This window comes from Vipera ursinii, assembly GCF_947247035.1.
Source record: "Vipera ursinii genome assembly, chromosome: 2".
Classification (NCBI taxonomy): domain Eukaryota; kingdom Metazoa; phylum Chordata; class Lepidosauria; order Squamata; family Viperidae; genus Vipera; species Vipera ursinii.
Genome location: NC_139513.1, coordinates 175,333,258 through 175,349,402, shown reverse-complemented (window position 1 = coordinate 175,349,402; position 16,145 = coordinate 175,333,258). Strand labels below are relative to the sequence as shown.

General features: G+C 40.5%; 1 protein-coding gene across 3 annotated transcripts in view; it reads right to left on the bottom strand.

The window, feature by feature from the left end:
• The window catches only part of CC2D1A (coiled-coil and C2 domain containing 1A), a 56,374-nt gene extending 42,172 nt beyond the window's left edge, over positions 1-14,202 (bottom strand). For 2 of the 3 annotated variants that reach the window (XM_083356779.1, XM_083356781.1), the window contains exons 1-8: positions 13,844-14,202; positions 12,175-12,291; positions 9,835-9,967; positions 8,580-8,689; positions 8,317-8,385; positions 5,779-5,916; positions 4,366-4,732; positions 1,326-1,450 (exon numbers count right to left, since the gene is read on the bottom strand). In XM_083356779.1, the coding sequence (XP_083212905.1) occupies positions 1,326-1,450; positions 4,366-4,732; positions 5,779-5,916; positions 8,317-8,385; positions 8,580-8,689; positions 9,835-9,967; positions 12,175-12,240 (1,008 nt within the window). In that variant the 5' untranslated portion in view covers positions 12,241-12,291; positions 13,844-14,202. Of the gene's footprint in view, positions 1-1,325; positions 1,451-4,365; positions 4,733-5,778; positions 5,917-8,316; positions 8,386-8,579; positions 8,690-9,834; positions 9,968-12,174; positions 12,292-13,177; positions 13,250-13,843 lie in introns of those variants that run through there. The other variant, XM_083356780.1, reaches the window with a different exon arrangement.
• Between the last annotated feature and the right edge of the window lie 1,943 nt (positions 14,203-16,145).

Below are 16,145 nucleotides of genomic sequence, written 5' to 3'. Positions count from 1 at the left end.
CACTGCACCACCTCCTATGATCACATAATTGCAATTTGGGTCAGGTCATTAGGCTCTGCATCCTTTTATACTGGTTTCCAGCAAGAAACTTCTTCCATTGGAGAAGCTGGATTTGCTTAAAGACTGCAGTAAAAATGGTAATAAAATCATATCCGGTTACATGATAAGTCGCTTTATGATCGCCCCAATTTACAAAAGAAATTCCCATCGAGGATTACCTGTATACCTGGATAAAAAACTACTGTAACTTAGCAATTAAATTTCACACTTGAATTTTAGATGAAAAAAAGCATGAAACCTATCATCTGAATCTTGCCAACCACTTCATAAGAAGGTAGATCAGAGAAGTTGCCAAGAAAGAGAGGAAATACAGCAGTTGCTTTATATCCTACCTACAGTTTCCCCATCAAGTAATTTCTCCTGGCTTCACGAGGCAGAAACATTCCTCATTCATTATCTCTGTTATCTGTACTAACAGCCCACCAGACAGATCCTTGTTATCCAAAGGGGAAAATATGAAAGTAGAATTACGGTTCAGAGGCTAGAGACACAGACTTTCCCTAAGCCAAAATACTACATAAGCTCTTATCTGAATGGCTGCTTTTGCATGGTTGCCATAAAACCCGGATAATTCGGGCAAAGGCATCCTTCTAATTTTAGGGATGTCAGCCCTAAGTGACTCAAATCGGAATCAAATTTGCGCTTCGGTTTGAGATGCAGACAAGACAGATTCATCCCCAACAGCCTGTGCCTGTCTTCAACAATGAAGGGACACAGGGCAGAAAACATCCTGCAGCCAAGAAAGCTCCACACACATTCGCACTACTCAGGTGACCCTGAGGACCTCCAAAATGGCCTCAATGACTCTTTAAAGGAATGCAAACGACCAGCTGTCTGCAAGGAGTATAAATGCTTCCATTTCCCACCATCCCGTCAGAGCTGAAGAAGCTTCTTGGATGAGAAGCGAAACGTCTCCAAAGAAAAACAAGAAAGTCCAGTTGCCTCCTGAAAAAGCACGACCGTGACCTGGATGACTGAGAATCTTCACAGACATCAGAATCAAGGGATATACCTGAATATGAGCCATCCCAGAATACAGGCCAAAACCCAATCTATACAGATTCTTGCTTTTGTTCATGTCCCATATATTGGTCTGGTTTATATCTTTCTGTAAAATTATACTTTATTCATCAAGTCCCGACTGGCTCACACATGGATTATAAAATATTGCTGCTGGATTCCCATGTTATGCCAAGCCAAGCAAGCCACATTAAAGTCTAATTCACTGTACACTTAAACTATCCAGCAGGGTATAACACACCTACCTTTGCCAGGCGGTAATATTTGGTGGCCATTTCCATGTCGCCTTCTTGCTTAGAATGCAGGGCGGCCAGCTTATATTCCCGTATTCTGGCTTGCAGGACAGCTTGAGTGCTGGAGTTTGGAGCATCTGAGGACAAAGAGAGATGCTGTCGCAATCTATGTACCCACTTAAGGGCGCATGTATGTGCGTGCACTCTATTGAACAAGTACATGTATGTGCATGCACTTCTACTCTGCACAGAAGATAACCTGAGCTCACAAAAAATTAAGTTACCCCCAAATACTAATTCTGGTGCTTCAAAACTCCAGGCTCCTGAGTCGCGGTCCAGTAGGAGTCCGATTCAAGCTCCCCACACTGCATGAACCGCAAGGCTCACAGACTGGGGAAGGCCCGGCAGGCAAGCAGGCCTTTCTCAGCCTTGCAGTTCGTTTGATGATTAAATTTGTTTGTCACCCATCTTGATACGAAGCGACTCTGGGTGGCTTACATTAAAAATCCTAAGAAATATTATATCTAATCACAATAAAAATATAGATCATGAGATGGGGAAGGAGGGAGCAGAATGTATGGGGCCCAATTAGAGCCACACTGGCACGACCCCAGAGTTTGCCTCACGTGAAGGAGCATCCAACTCCTCCAGCCAAAAAAAGTTGAATTAACATGTGTTGAATTTCAGGTTATACAAGGTCCGTGATCATAGGTAACTTTATAAAATTTTCCTTCATGGACTTTTGCTCACTGAATGACAAGGTTTTAAGGATTTGTTTATAGGTAAGGGATGAGATAGAGGATGAAGAGATTGTTGTATTTTTACAGAAAGCAATAAAATTGTTTATCCTGATTGTATGGAGGAAGTCACTTCTTTAGATATTTCTTCTCTTTCTTATTCCTATTTTCTTTTTCTTTTTTCTTTTGGGTATTCTTTTTTGCACTATTTTTTCTTTTTATTTTCTTTTATTTTTTGTAGTCTGCATTAGTTTATATCTGCTTAAATACAATGTTTAATAAAACCATTATAAAAACCTTCACAGAATTTCCCATCTTTAAATTAATAAAGCATGCAGGGAGGAGAGAAAAAACGGGAGGAAAAATTAAAGGTAGCTATCCAATTTATTTATTCATTCAATCTCTGTAATCGCCCATCTCAATCCAATTGACACTGGGTGGTGAACAACATCAGTTAAAACCATAAAAACAGAAAAACAGTTAAAAATAACTGCTTATTATATCCTTTTACTTTTTCTAATTTTTTTCTTTCACTGCATGTGAAATAAAAAAAATTAAACACTTACAAAATATTGATTGAGTCAGTTATCAGTGACTAATCAGCTTATAATTGTAAGCATCTAAGTGTAGAGCCAGTTCGGTGTAAAAGTTAAGACATGGAGTTAGAAACTTGAAGATTGTGAATTCTAGTCCCAACGTAGACTCAAAATCAGCTGGGTGACTGCTCAGCCATAGGAAAGAAAGCACTTTTTGGAAAACTTCTGGGGCTGATGCGAAGAGTCAAAAATTACTTGTGTGAGAGACATGTTATTATGCTTTCCAGCTTCTATACTTTAATCAAGAAATATATAAATATTTGCACAAGTCACTATTACGATACATGTATTCGCAATTTACTTATCTACTTGTACTGTGGCATACAAGTTTATACTTGGTGTGAGAAAAGCTGCATAAAATACAGATCTGATACAACGGATCAGAAACTAGTGGCGATTACAATGCTACCTTCCCTATCAAAGTGATCTGATGAAGAGATCTGAGTAAGAGGCCCTCAGTGATTTGTTCCAAGAACTGTATGTCTCTATTCCCACCGCATTTGACTGACAGCCCATCATGAACTATGTCAGAAGCTTTTCAAAAATCACCTCTGTTTCAAAAGCAACTTGCCAAGAGGAATAGTGGCTTAAGAATATGCCATGAGTACATAAGCTATTCTTTGGATCTCAGTGGTTCTGCTAAGGCTATACCCTGCCACAAGAAAATATTAGCACAAGGTTTTACTGTGATTTATGCTCTGGCCCAACTTCAAAGGTTTATGATTGGCAACAGATTTTTTTAAGTGGTTTGTATCAAACACGAGACATCAAATGCATGGGATCTGAGAAGAACAAAAATAAAGCTTGCTTTGATTCTATCCTTTTTAATCCTTTCACTTGCTTTTAGCAGACCTAGTCAACGAATAAAAAGCATGTTGTATCTTGGCTACACCTAGCCTAGTGCAACTAACTGAAGAATCCTAGCTATACACAAAATTAATGCTAAATTGGGTTCAAGGCAATTCAAAACGATGCAAGGAAGATTAAATCAAATCTAAATCTCAGACATTAAGGTGCTGAACATTAACAAAAAAGACCCTAACACGAATAATGGTCCTAAAGTAAAGTAATACAGCTAGACATGAGAGAGAGAGAGAGAGAGAGAGACAGAGCTCTCCTATATATCTATTACAAGTACTTAGCTTGTATAAATATTAATCCAGAGATCTCTAAGTCCTGCAAAACATCTTATTGTAATTATTCTGTATTCTAATTTTCTTTTACAGATTTATTTCTGTTTTATATTCATGACCGAATGAGCATCAACGGGATTATGCCTAAATCTCCCTTCTTCTTACAGCTCTTCTGTATAATTCAATTTGTCAGTCTGGAATTTCCAACCTGGAGAATCTGCTATGGTGTCATGGCTGCATCTCTTTCTTTACTAGATGACTGAGTGGGACAGTTGACATATCAACCTCACAGTCATGATACCCGGTAAAATTGACAGATTTCTCTACTGCTTTTTCTCCTTTCCTAGTTTTTGGGCTGACTGAGATGACAAGAGATTTTGGAGAGCTAGAAAGCTTGTCACTTTCTTGTGGCATTTTAGTCCTTTGAACTACCTTATACCTAACTCCTTAAAAACAGTACTGGATCCAGAATCAAAGCTAAACTGAACTTTAGGATCCATTTCCACTGCAGAAAATCCTATTTCTCCATACAAATCACACCTTTCCTCTCTTGGTCACCGTAAGCTGGGTCATATTCAGTACCAACCTGACGAAAGGGAAGATGCTGTTGGGGCAGATGTTTCCAGTGGTGTTTCTGAGGATTTGAGGGGTGGATCAGTTGTTGAAGAAATCTTTGGTTTTGGAAATTTTGGTGGTGGAACTTTGGGAGGCAGTTGTGACCCAGGGGATGATTTAGATGGTGATTGTTCAAGGGCTGCAGCTGGTGGCTCTGGAGTAAAGTGATTGGTTAACACTTCACTTTCTTCTGGTGTGGAGGGTTGTGAGGTTGGAGTGGTCTTCAAAGAAGCAGCCTGCTGGCAATTACTACTCTTTCCTGTAGCTACTGGTGGAGGAATCTCATCTTCATCGATCTTTTTGCCTTTCCTTACAGAGATCAGTAGGTTTTCTAGAGTCTGGGGGGAAAAAACTTCATATAATAACAGCACCTTGCAGGTTCATCCATAAATTGAGTATGCCATCAGTCAAAGGACAAGGTTTGTAACACTCACATCCTTTACCCACCCAAAAGGATCTTCAAGACAGGAATGACTGGAACATTATAAAATCCTCATGGGAAAGAATATTTACCACTGAAGTTAAGAAAAAAAAACATTTCCCATTTCATTTATCAGCTATTCAAGTGACGCTTTCCATATCTGTCAAAGTTTCATCTTTATCTTGGGTTTCCTTCCTCTGGCCATATCTGCTATAGCTTTGTTAGTACCTCCAAGATTCTTGTAAACGTTACCCAGGTCTTTCCATAAGTTCTGCATCTTGCCAAGATCTGTAGAGGTTTTAATTCTTAGATCAGGTAAGATCCCAATAGCTAACCGTATCACTACTGTACTCTAGTATCCTGTATAGCAGGGGTGTCAAACTCAATTTCATTGAGGGCCACATCAGCATTGCGGTTGCCCTCAGGGGGCCGGGTGGGTGTGGCCAGGGTGGGTGTGGCCTACTGGGTGGGCGTGGCTAGAGTGCATATGGCCTACTGGGTGGGCGTGGCCAGCTCTACATTGTTCGCCTCAAGGGTGTCTATGGGGGCCTGGGCAGGAGTGGGACAGATCTGAGGGTCTCTGGCAGAAGGAGATGGGACCAGGGCAAGTGCCAAGGCAGTGGGGGCCGTTCCCTCACTGTTTCCAGGATGGCTTCGCGGGCCACATGAAACCACTTCACGGGCCGCATCCGGCCCCCGGGCCTTGTGTTTGACATGTCTGCTGTATAGAGCTGACATTCACTTGCCACTCTCAAAGCTGGCACTAAAAAAAAAAAGACTTCCTCGTACTGCTAGGCAATGAAACACAAAATGATGATGATTAAAGATGGCTTCCAATGGAAGTACTTTCACAACACAAAGTATTAGGCATGAAAGTACTTTCCAGCCCAAGCTTCCTATTAATGTTATTAAGAAACACTAAAGATCTAATACATCTATCCCAGCAAATATTCAGTGACTTACTTTGAGGCCTCTTTCATAGCGACGCATTTTGGAATTTTCCCCAGCTTCTTTTGCATTAGCAATTGCAACCTTGTACATAGCCAGTCTTTCCAGCAAAATGGATTCAGATGTGCTGGAAGCAGCTGGAGCACTGTGTTCCTGGCAAAGCAGAACACCAAACCTTATTTCTTACTGAAAACCAACATTAGTTCAACTGCAGAAGAGTTACTCTGGCATAGTGTATATCTGAGGTCAAACCCAGGAGTCCCAGGTTATGTTCATATGCTCATGTCCTTCCCCCTCCAGCAATAAACCATAAACAGCAATATAAAAGAGAAGGAAAATCATATTCCTGGGGAAAAAAACAACAGGACAGGGTACTAACTTGGAATCAAAACTATACACTCTTCCCAGAAAAAAAATGCTGTTCTCCCTTTGTAGTTTATTTTTGTCTACCCAGAAATTTGCAGAACTGCTCAAACATGCCTTCAGATTGCCTTTTAGATGAACTTTTTACTTCTGGTATTCTTATTGCTTTAATTCAAATTACTGTTATAGTCTTTGCCTTGGGACATATGATTTATTGTTCCTGGGTTTTGTTACATACATTTTCTAGACATGAGGAAAAAAGCTAGGGCACAATTTATCACTATGGATTTTATATGGCTGCTGGAAAGATTGCTGCATAAGTACATTTAAGATGGCATCTGGAGGAGTAGTGTGCTGATTGGGAGGCCTGACAGCAAGACTATTTAGGAATGTGGGGAGGGCGTTAGATGTGTGATTGTGGGCAGATGGAGCAGGGTCAGCTTCATTAGTTGGAAGGATTTGATCCTGTTATTCTTGAGTAAACAGGAGTTTCAGGTGCTAACTCAGCCACTTTTATTAGATCTCTCCCCTCTTAGCTAGCAAGATTAGGGAGGTCACAGGGCATTGGATCCATAAGATAGAATCCACTTCCTTGGGGGAAGAATGATCCATAAGCCTTGAAAGAGGCAATACAGGAGTCCTTGACTTATGCCGGCAACTGGCACTGGAATGTGACTGCATTACTTAGTGATGACAATCCCTGCAGTTCTGTTCGTCATTGTTAACCAAATCCCATAGTCATTAAGTGAGGCAACTTCCTGTCAGCTTCCCACAACCGAATCAGTGGTAATGCCAGCAGGAAATTGCAAGCCCATGGTGGCTTTCAAGCAGGCAGGCAAGGGGCTGCTGCTGGATGGGAGAGGGCGCAATGGGGTGCGTGAAAAACACGGCGAGGGTGTGCAACCATATGCAACGGTGCAAGGGTGGGGGAGGCTGCATGAGAGTGGCAAGGGAGGTGCCAGAAAGGCACAGAAAGCACCGCAAACATATGTGAGTGTGAGCTGGTTGCCAAGTGCCCAGATGCAATCATATAACCAGAGAAGTGTTGGAATGGCTGGTCATAACCACCATTTGTTCAGCACCATCGTAATTCTGGTCATCGTTCAATGGTCATTGAACAAATGGTTGTAAGTCGAGGATACCTGTATTGCATCCCCCTTCTCAAGAGTGCATCACTAGCTCTAATTATCCTAGACATTTTTTATCCAATCCTCAACCTCTCCTTTTGAGGGAAGGCTGTTGAGAAGATGGTCAGGTTGCAGCTACACAGGGCCTGGGAGAAACAGACTGTCGGAACTTCTCTCAGTCAGGATTCAGGCCATGGCCTAGTGTAGATATGGCAGGATAACTTAAGAGTGGAGCCAGGATAGGAGTGGTGCAGTAATCCTGGCACTCCTTGTTCGCACAGCAGTTTTCCGTATTATCAGGCACAATATCCTTTCTGTCTATCTGCAGAGAATAGGGGTGGGAAGCAAAGTGTTATGGTGGTTCTCCTCTTTCCTCTGTGAAAGGTCAGTGTTGGGGAGGGGGAAAGAGTTTGAGTCCCTGATTTCTGGAGTACTGCAAGACCCAATGCCCTTGGTCCTCTTGTTTAATATCTACATGAGGTTGTGTAATATCTGTGAGAGGTTGACCATCAGTTCGGGGTTAGGCGTCATTGATATACTGATACTCAGTCGTACATGTCAGCCTTGGCTAGCCAAGCAATGCTGTCAAGATCTTGTAGTACTGTGCCTGGAAGAAATCTGGATGGAGAAGAATATTATTTAATAAGATCTCTGAAAGATGGGAGCCGTGGATGACTTACATCAAAGATCTCACAGAAGTGTCTGTTCATGATCAACTCATGTGATGCATGTACAAAATAAAACACATTTTTTCCTCATTTTCTATGAAGATTCTTAATCATGCAGTCACGATTGTCCCAAAGATTTTTTTTCCTAAAAGGCAACTGGACTTTCTTGGGGTTTTTTTCCCTTTGAAAATATTTCACTTCTCACCCAAGAAACTTCATTAATTAGAACTGAAGAAGCTTTTTGGATGAGAAGTGAAATATTTTCAAAGGAAACCCCCCCCCCCGAGAAAGTCTAGTTGCTGTTTAGAAAAAGAACCTTTTGGGACATTTTTTTTGGAGTTGCAACTTAAAAGTAAGCAAGAACAACAAAGCCAAGATGATATGAAAATATGCACCTTAGTGGCAGTGGATACCACAGCATCTGAGGCCTTGCCATCTTCTTCAAGTACTTCTGTTAGTTCAGCCTGCAAATCAGGCAAATATATTGTTAAATATTGTTAAAGCTACATATGATATTTAAACAAGAGAATTTTTGTTTCTGCCTCTACAGAGCATGCTTCTTGACGATATAACATAGCACCTAGATGTTATTAAATCGTGTTCCAAACTACATTTTTTTCATTTGACCGGGTGTTACTAGATCACAAGGTATTGTTACCATTAGTTCATCATCATCTTCTAAATCTTCCTCTTCTACCCCAACCTCTTCATCAAAGTCCTTCATACAGAGGGCAGCCATTTTTTCAATAGCTTCCATTGGCAAAGGAGCTAAGAAAGAAAAAGTAGCAGCATCAACCAGCAGTCGCTCTTGTGTGCCGTGAATAGAATATCTTTACTGTCACTGTGTCACTCAAAACGAAATTAAGTGCTGTGCACACTACACACAAGTAAAAACCACAAATAAGAATACATTATATACACACATCGTTCACATTCTATTCGCCATTGCACTGCCCCTAGTATTGCACTTCAATGTTGCACTATACAGTGGTATTTAAATGGTTACAGCTCTGCGATAAAAACTATTTTTCAGCCTATTTGTCTTTGGGTTTTTTTACCGTCTGCCAGATGGTAATAGTTCAAAAAAAGAATGTCTGGGTTGAGATGAGTCTTTAAGAATATTTTGAGCTTTCCTAAGACAATGGGAACTGTACAGTTCATCCGGGGGGGGTGGGGGGAGAGAAGAGGGCAGCCAATAATCCTCTGGGCCTTCTTAACCAAATATAATCTCTGCTGGGCTTTCTTAACCAATGCTATACCATGAGCACTCCAGGTCAGGTCCTCCTTTATGGCAACATCCAGAAACCTAAAGCTGGCCACTTGCTCCACACAGTCTCCGCTGATGATCAGGGGCTAAATGTCTGATCTATTCCTCCTGCAATAAGCTCCTTGGTCTTAGTGGTGTTGAGAACCAAATTATTGTCTCTGCACCACAAGAGCAACTGCTCCACCTCATCCCGGTAGGCAGACTCATCCCTCTTGGAGATAAACCCCACCACTGCTGTATCATCTGCAAATTTAACAATAATATTGCTGGGATGAGTGGCGGTGCAGTCCTAAGTGTAGAGGGTGTAAAGTGAAATCAGCTCAAGATTGTATTACTTACAATTTATTGTTCTGATCTTTATTTCTGTTGTAGGTCACCTCGAGCTGGTTTGGAAGAGGCCAGCACAAAAATACTAATAATGAAATTCCAGAAAGATGCAACAAACCAGCAGCAATTTAAAAAAAAACTTGCATATATCCACTTCGTAGACCTCATAAATCACTACTTTTAAGTCATAACAACCTCATACATAGAATGAAGGCTACTGCTAAGTTTGTAAGCCGCCCTGAGTCTTCGGAGAAGGGCGGGATATAAATGGAATTAAAATAAAATAAAATAAATAAATATAACTCTAGAGTCCACTTACTTTTTCCATTTCGCTTTTCTTTGGGATCCGGTTGGCCTCCAACAATGGCCAGCAATTCAGCTTCCAGTTCTTGATTATCCTCTCCGTCGCCAGCCATCATGTTTTCAGGAGAGAAATCCAAAAGCAAACCCATCTGTATAATAGGATTCAACCAAGTTAGAGGTTGCTTCATGGATAAATTCTTATGGTGCTGATTTTATTATAAGGAAATATTAGTTCATATTTCAAGGGAAGGATATTGAGGACATATAAAAGAAAATAATTTGTTATCTAGAACAGAGTTAAACTGTGAAATTCATTATCCCAAAATGTAGCCTTATCAGTAGCCAACTTTTCTTACAGGTCAGTTCATGCATAAGATTGTCAACAGTTATTAAACATTATGCTTAATTCATCTGCTATAGGAAATACCAGTTGCTAAAGAGTATATACTCAGTCCTTCCATCTAGCACTCAGTTGGCTTCTTTGGGAACAAAATGGCTTGATCTGGTATAAAGGTAAAGGTAAAGGTTCCCCCGCACATGCGGGCTAGTCGTTTTCAACTCTAGGGGCCGGTGCTCATCTCCGTTTCAAAGCCGAAGAGCCAGCGCTTGTCCGAGGATGTCTCCGTGGTCATGTGGCCGGCATGACTAGATGCCAAAGGGGCACGGAACACTGTTACCTTCCCACCGTAGTGGTCCCTATTTTTCTACTTGCCTTTTTATGTGCTTTCGAACTGCTAGGTTGGCAGAAGCTGCGGCTAGTAACAGGAGGGATTCAACCCGCCAAACTGCCGACCTTCTGATCGACAAGCTCAGCGTCCTAACCCACTAAGCCACCGCGTCCCTTGATCTGGTATAGGATCTCTAAAATAGCTAGCATCTCTGTGAAAGAGCAAATATCTTAATAACGTTTTTTTAATAAAGCTGGATGCTGTACAAAAAGAAAGATGGTTTTAATGAAAACTTTGTAGTTATTGTTTATATGCATAAAATTGCAGATGTTAATGTGGGGAAGTTGGGTGAAAAACTGTCCCAACAAAAGATTTTTTTGTAATAATAATGGTAGTCATTAGGAGCCACCCTGTCTCAAAAGGTATGCTGCTGAGTGTCTCCAATGCCTCCAGGCCTTATTGACACTGCCAGCTCAATCACTGCCATTACTCTGGTACCGTAGCTGCTGAACAGCTGATCTGAGCAAACTTTTTTAATTGATTATTTTTAATATATCAATTGTCTTTTCCATTTACAACTCAGGCAGGTCTGCTCTAAATTAAAAGGCCTGTGACATTTAATATCAGCATCAATATATTTTAAGATTTTTTCCAACAACTTTTCAGGACCTAAGAAAAAGAAATACTATATTGTGATGCTTTTTTAACTAATTCCAAGCATAGCTGTATTGGGATTTAAGCTTTATTTGTCATTTAAGCTGTCATTTATGAGTCAATAGAGTCACTCTGTGTTAGGATTAGGAATTTAGGAATCTTGTTTGATATGTATGAGATTTCATAAAATATGCCATCTCTTCCTGCACAAGGAACAGCAGAAATCAATGCTTGGATTTCTGCTGGACAATTTAAGGAAATACTAGATCATATTTTCCAAAGTCATAATATAAAGCATATGTCACTTTCAATTGGCAGTGATGAGCACTGCAGTATTTCCTATGTAATTGAAATAAAACATGGGTGTCAAACTTGCTGCATCACGTGACATGACGTATTGCAACTTTTTTTGCATTGCCGGAGCTGGGGTGGGCGTGGCCTCTGTATGATGCAACTGGCCCGCAGGCTGACAGTTTGACACCCCTGCTATAGTTTCCTGAGAGAGAAGACTTGACCTATAGGCAACAAAAATAGGACAGCAGGGATTTGGAAGAGATATTATGGTATCTTGCCCAGTCAGCCAGATGTTTAAGTTGCATTTGGCATTTTTGCCCACCTATTGAGTCCTTCCCAAGGACCAAGGATAAGTACACATTGTTTTTCAATAATATTAAATGTACTTCAGGATGTAAAGCCGCCTTCTGGTCAGTGCCAATGGTGTTCAAATGGTGTGCCAATTGCTTTGGAATTATTATTTATTCAATTTATACGTCTGCCCATCTCATTTAAGCAACTCTGGCAGCTCGCAACAAGTTAAAAAAAACACAATCCAATAAAAACTAATATACAACTATATAACAACCATCCACAATCAAAGTAAAACAAAAAGGCATGATCACAGGCAGAACCCATCCTTACAATTGTAAAAGCTCCCCACTATCACCAAAGCCCCAGGGATGGTGACAGAACCAAGTGCCAGGAACTTCCTAAAGATTCCACATGTCAAAGGTTAGAAGAAATGTATAATGACTTACTTGTCTGGCTGCAGCAGTCCCCTTGCCTCCTCGTGAAGGTGGTGGCGGCTTCTTGTTCTTCTTCATTTTCCTTTACTATGCCCTCAGTAAGTGCAAGATAGCATTAGACAGATGGATCTAAAGATATTTAGAAAGCCTTTCATAAGTTCTCGTCTCTGTTTCTCACCTTCCCATCATCCATCTCCTCTTTCTGTTTTCAGCTCTCACTTCCTTCTCCACATAGACTTCATACAGCAGGAGACAGTTAAATTAATACCTTGTAAAATGAAGTATAAAGACTGCTTTGAGCTCAGTCTAACTCACAATTAGTACTGTAAATAGACAGATCCATGCAGTTTTCTCAGCAACAGCATAAAAGCGTTTTGCTATTCCTCTCTTCCAATTTTCTTTGTATTTCAGTCAAGAAGATCATGGTTCCTGGTGTTATTCCACCCAAGTACTAACCAGGTACAAATGTCTTAGCTTTTTCAGAAACAGCCAAGGATGCCTAGGTTTTGCCATCTATAATGACTAACATTTAAATCAAGAAGCACCTACTTCTTCCCACCACACCCCAATATCTCCCAAATACTTTTGTCGACATGCTGTTGAAATCCATGGGAGTTTATTTCTAAGAGTATCTGATGTGAGTTGTGTAGAGTATCAATTTTAACAACACTTATGATCACTAGGTAATAAATCATAATATGTCCTTTACCATAAAGGACAGTCCTTTTTTTGTTTTTTTTATTCCATTTATATCCCGCCCTTCTCCGAAGACTCAGGGCGGCTTACAAGCTTAGCAGTAGCCTTCATGGAAAAGGGACACTGTACACATATATCACTAAACTCAATGTCCCAGCCATCCTTACAAATAAATTCCAGAATGACTTTCCAGAAAACATACATGAGACCATCTTTCCAACTTCTTATTCCCCTTAACAGTCTATGCTAAAACTGTAGAATTAGTTCTACAACTAAATTTAACAATAACAGATAGCATTTAACACTTAATAGGAATTACCTTGCTACTTATATGTACTCGGTGTGGTATTCTTGTCCTTGTTAAGTCAGCCCATATTGTTCCCTATTGTGGAATACTGAGGCTCATCAGCTGAAATGTTAATCAGAAAAAGGCCCACCGAATTCTGTTTGCATTGGGAGCTTATTCTCAAGTAAGGGCGTCCAATTTGGCCTATCTCTACCACAAATCAGGACAAGAAGTAAGAGTACCCCTAGTTCAGGGCTAGGCAACCTTGGCTCTTTTATGACTGGTGGACTTCAACTCCCAGAATTCCTGAGCCAGCATGGCTCAGCTTGGAAACCTCTCCCTTTCCCCTCAGCATGGCTGGCTCAGGAATTCTGGGAGTTGAAGTCCACGAGTCATAAAAGAGCCAAGGTTGCCTACCCCTGCCCTAGTTCTTCAAGGGAAACTCCGGTTTTCTCTTTCCGTAATACAGGAATCACAATACCGTTCTGGCTTACAGGCCACTCGCACAAATAACAAGGAAATGAATAACAAGGTTTAACAGGATTATCTTGATTTGCGGGTTCCCTTCTTTCTCCCCCCCCCATAAACTTTCATGCAGCGATCTCTTTCCCCCACCCCTCCCCACCCCGCGCGGGCAACATGTAATGCAACGGGGAAGGGGGGCAATGTCACCCCCCTTTTGTATTAAAAGGCACTCACTTCCTGCTTTTCTCTCCTGAAGCCTCCCGCGACACCGCGCTTGCTTTTACGGCTCCCCTGCCTTGATGGACTCACGGCAATGCCTTTCCTGCTTTACGGTACCTCCAGTCTTTTGCCGATTGGCGGCCGTCTGCGATCGTAGCTCTTTTTTTCTCTTTAATGCAGTTGCCGATTGTTGAGCCGTTGGCGGATTATCGCGTTAAAAGGGTCAAAAAAAAAAAAAGAGAGAGAGAGCCCCGGGCGTATCACTGCATTATTTTTGGCAGCAATAGGTTGCTCAAAGCTTAAAAATGGCACAGTAAATTAAGGATTTAAAGCACCCGACATTCTCGAAGAGTTCCAGATTTAAGCTGGACGCAGCGGAACAAACTAGATGACGGGTAGGCAACCTCGGCTCTTTTATGACTCATGGACTTCAACTCCCAGAATTCCTGAGTCAGCTATGCTGACTCAGGAATTCTGGGAGTTGAAGTCCATGAGTCATAAAAGAGCCGAGGTTGCCTACCCCTGAACTAGATCATTTCTGAAAATCGAAATGTTGCCTTCCAACTGTTTCTTGCTGCAAGAGGAGGAAAAAAAAATAATCGCACATAATTGTCCTTATTAAAGAGGGTTCGTGTTGAATATTCCGATTGGGAAGCCTGGCTACAGATACGTTTATCTTCCTGCCGATCTAAGTGGAGCAGGCAGGATTTCTATCCAGGGGCGTGGCGTTAAGGAATATAATAGGAGGAGCCATTGCTAATCGAGGCTGAACGCGGTTACTTTAAGACGCTGTTGAAAACGGCATGCTTTGATTTGGCGGGAAAAAGTTTCGTCGGTTTAAGTAGTAGCTGGTGTTCTTTAGGCTCCTGGACGCGTGTGGGATCAGTTACTCGCATAATAATTTATAAATACTCCTGGGCAAATTGCTGCGTGGAAAGAGTGTAATTTTTGAATCCCTTGTCTTTCAAGAAACAAAATCTGTCTCCACATAATACCCCAAGCGCATAACAGCCCAATACAGTCATTTTCAAATATATTGCTTCTAAAGACAAAATCCTACTTTAATAATAATTGATGAGATGAATGTTAATGAACTTTAAAAAAATGCTTTCTTAAGCAGGCTGCAAATATAAATGTTATTCTTGAATACAAATTTTTTTAAAAATTACACGCTTAACGTCTGGGAAGACGTGAATAATATCAAGTGTTCTCTAATAGGATATCATTTTTCACTACCAGTGGTTTTATGTGGAAAAAACAAAATAAGAAAAAATTCTCCAACATTTCAGTCCACATCTAATTATCTCATCTACATCAGTAGGCTTGTAGCCACATATTTTTCACTGCGTCATGCTTGGTTACACCATCAGTTTTATTGTATTAGGAGTCCTTTACATAATCTCTCTAATAAGCCATAACTCTATAAACAACGGACATTTTAAAAAATGAACTGAGAATTTGAAGGAAACATGCATACATTTTAGATGTTTCACTTTTTTCCAGAAATTACAGTAGATCCCATTAAGCTGGTAAACAGTTTAGACCAGCAGAAAGTCTTATTTTCATTTATCAGGGTGGTGGTGGTGGTGGTGGCTATTCCTACTTAGCTTCTTCCTCACTCCCTCAGGGAAAAAAGTGAGCTAAGAAGATTAATTTCAGTTTTGAATAGAAAAGTGACGTACCAGAATTGTTTAGCTCAAACTTTAATACTGAAGCATGAAAAATGTAAACCAAAATGTTTATGCAATAGTGGTGAATATCTGTAGCTTGGGTGTAGGATGAGGGTGAAGGTTTGTTCTTCAAGCGTATAGGTTGGAGAATGAACCTACAAGCTCAGAGAATGAAGTTTCACCCTCAAAATGTTTGTTAAAATGTTTCAGGTTCAGTTTTCAAAATAACATGAAATGTGATAAAATGTCCAATAGAGAAATGTGTTTTTTTTAAAAAAACAGAAATCTGTCACCACTGCTCAAACTTCCTTTTCAATTTGCCAAGCCTCCTCAAAATGAGTAAAAGAAGAAACACTCAGACTTCAGGTGACAGAAACATAAAAATATTTTTCTTTTGTATTATTTTATTTATATCTTCTTAAAGTCTTTAATACCTGACTGGATGCTACAATATAGCTTCCTACATCCTTCAGTTTAAGTACTGGGGGGGAGGCCATAAAATATTCAGATTAAATATTAAGGTATTCATTATTGGAATCAAATTGTTTAGCAACAAAACATTCCAAGTTGCAGCAGGAATGATGGAAGCACATATAGGACAGAGGTTGTCCACTTCTATGCTAAGTCAATAAGTTATAATTTGATAA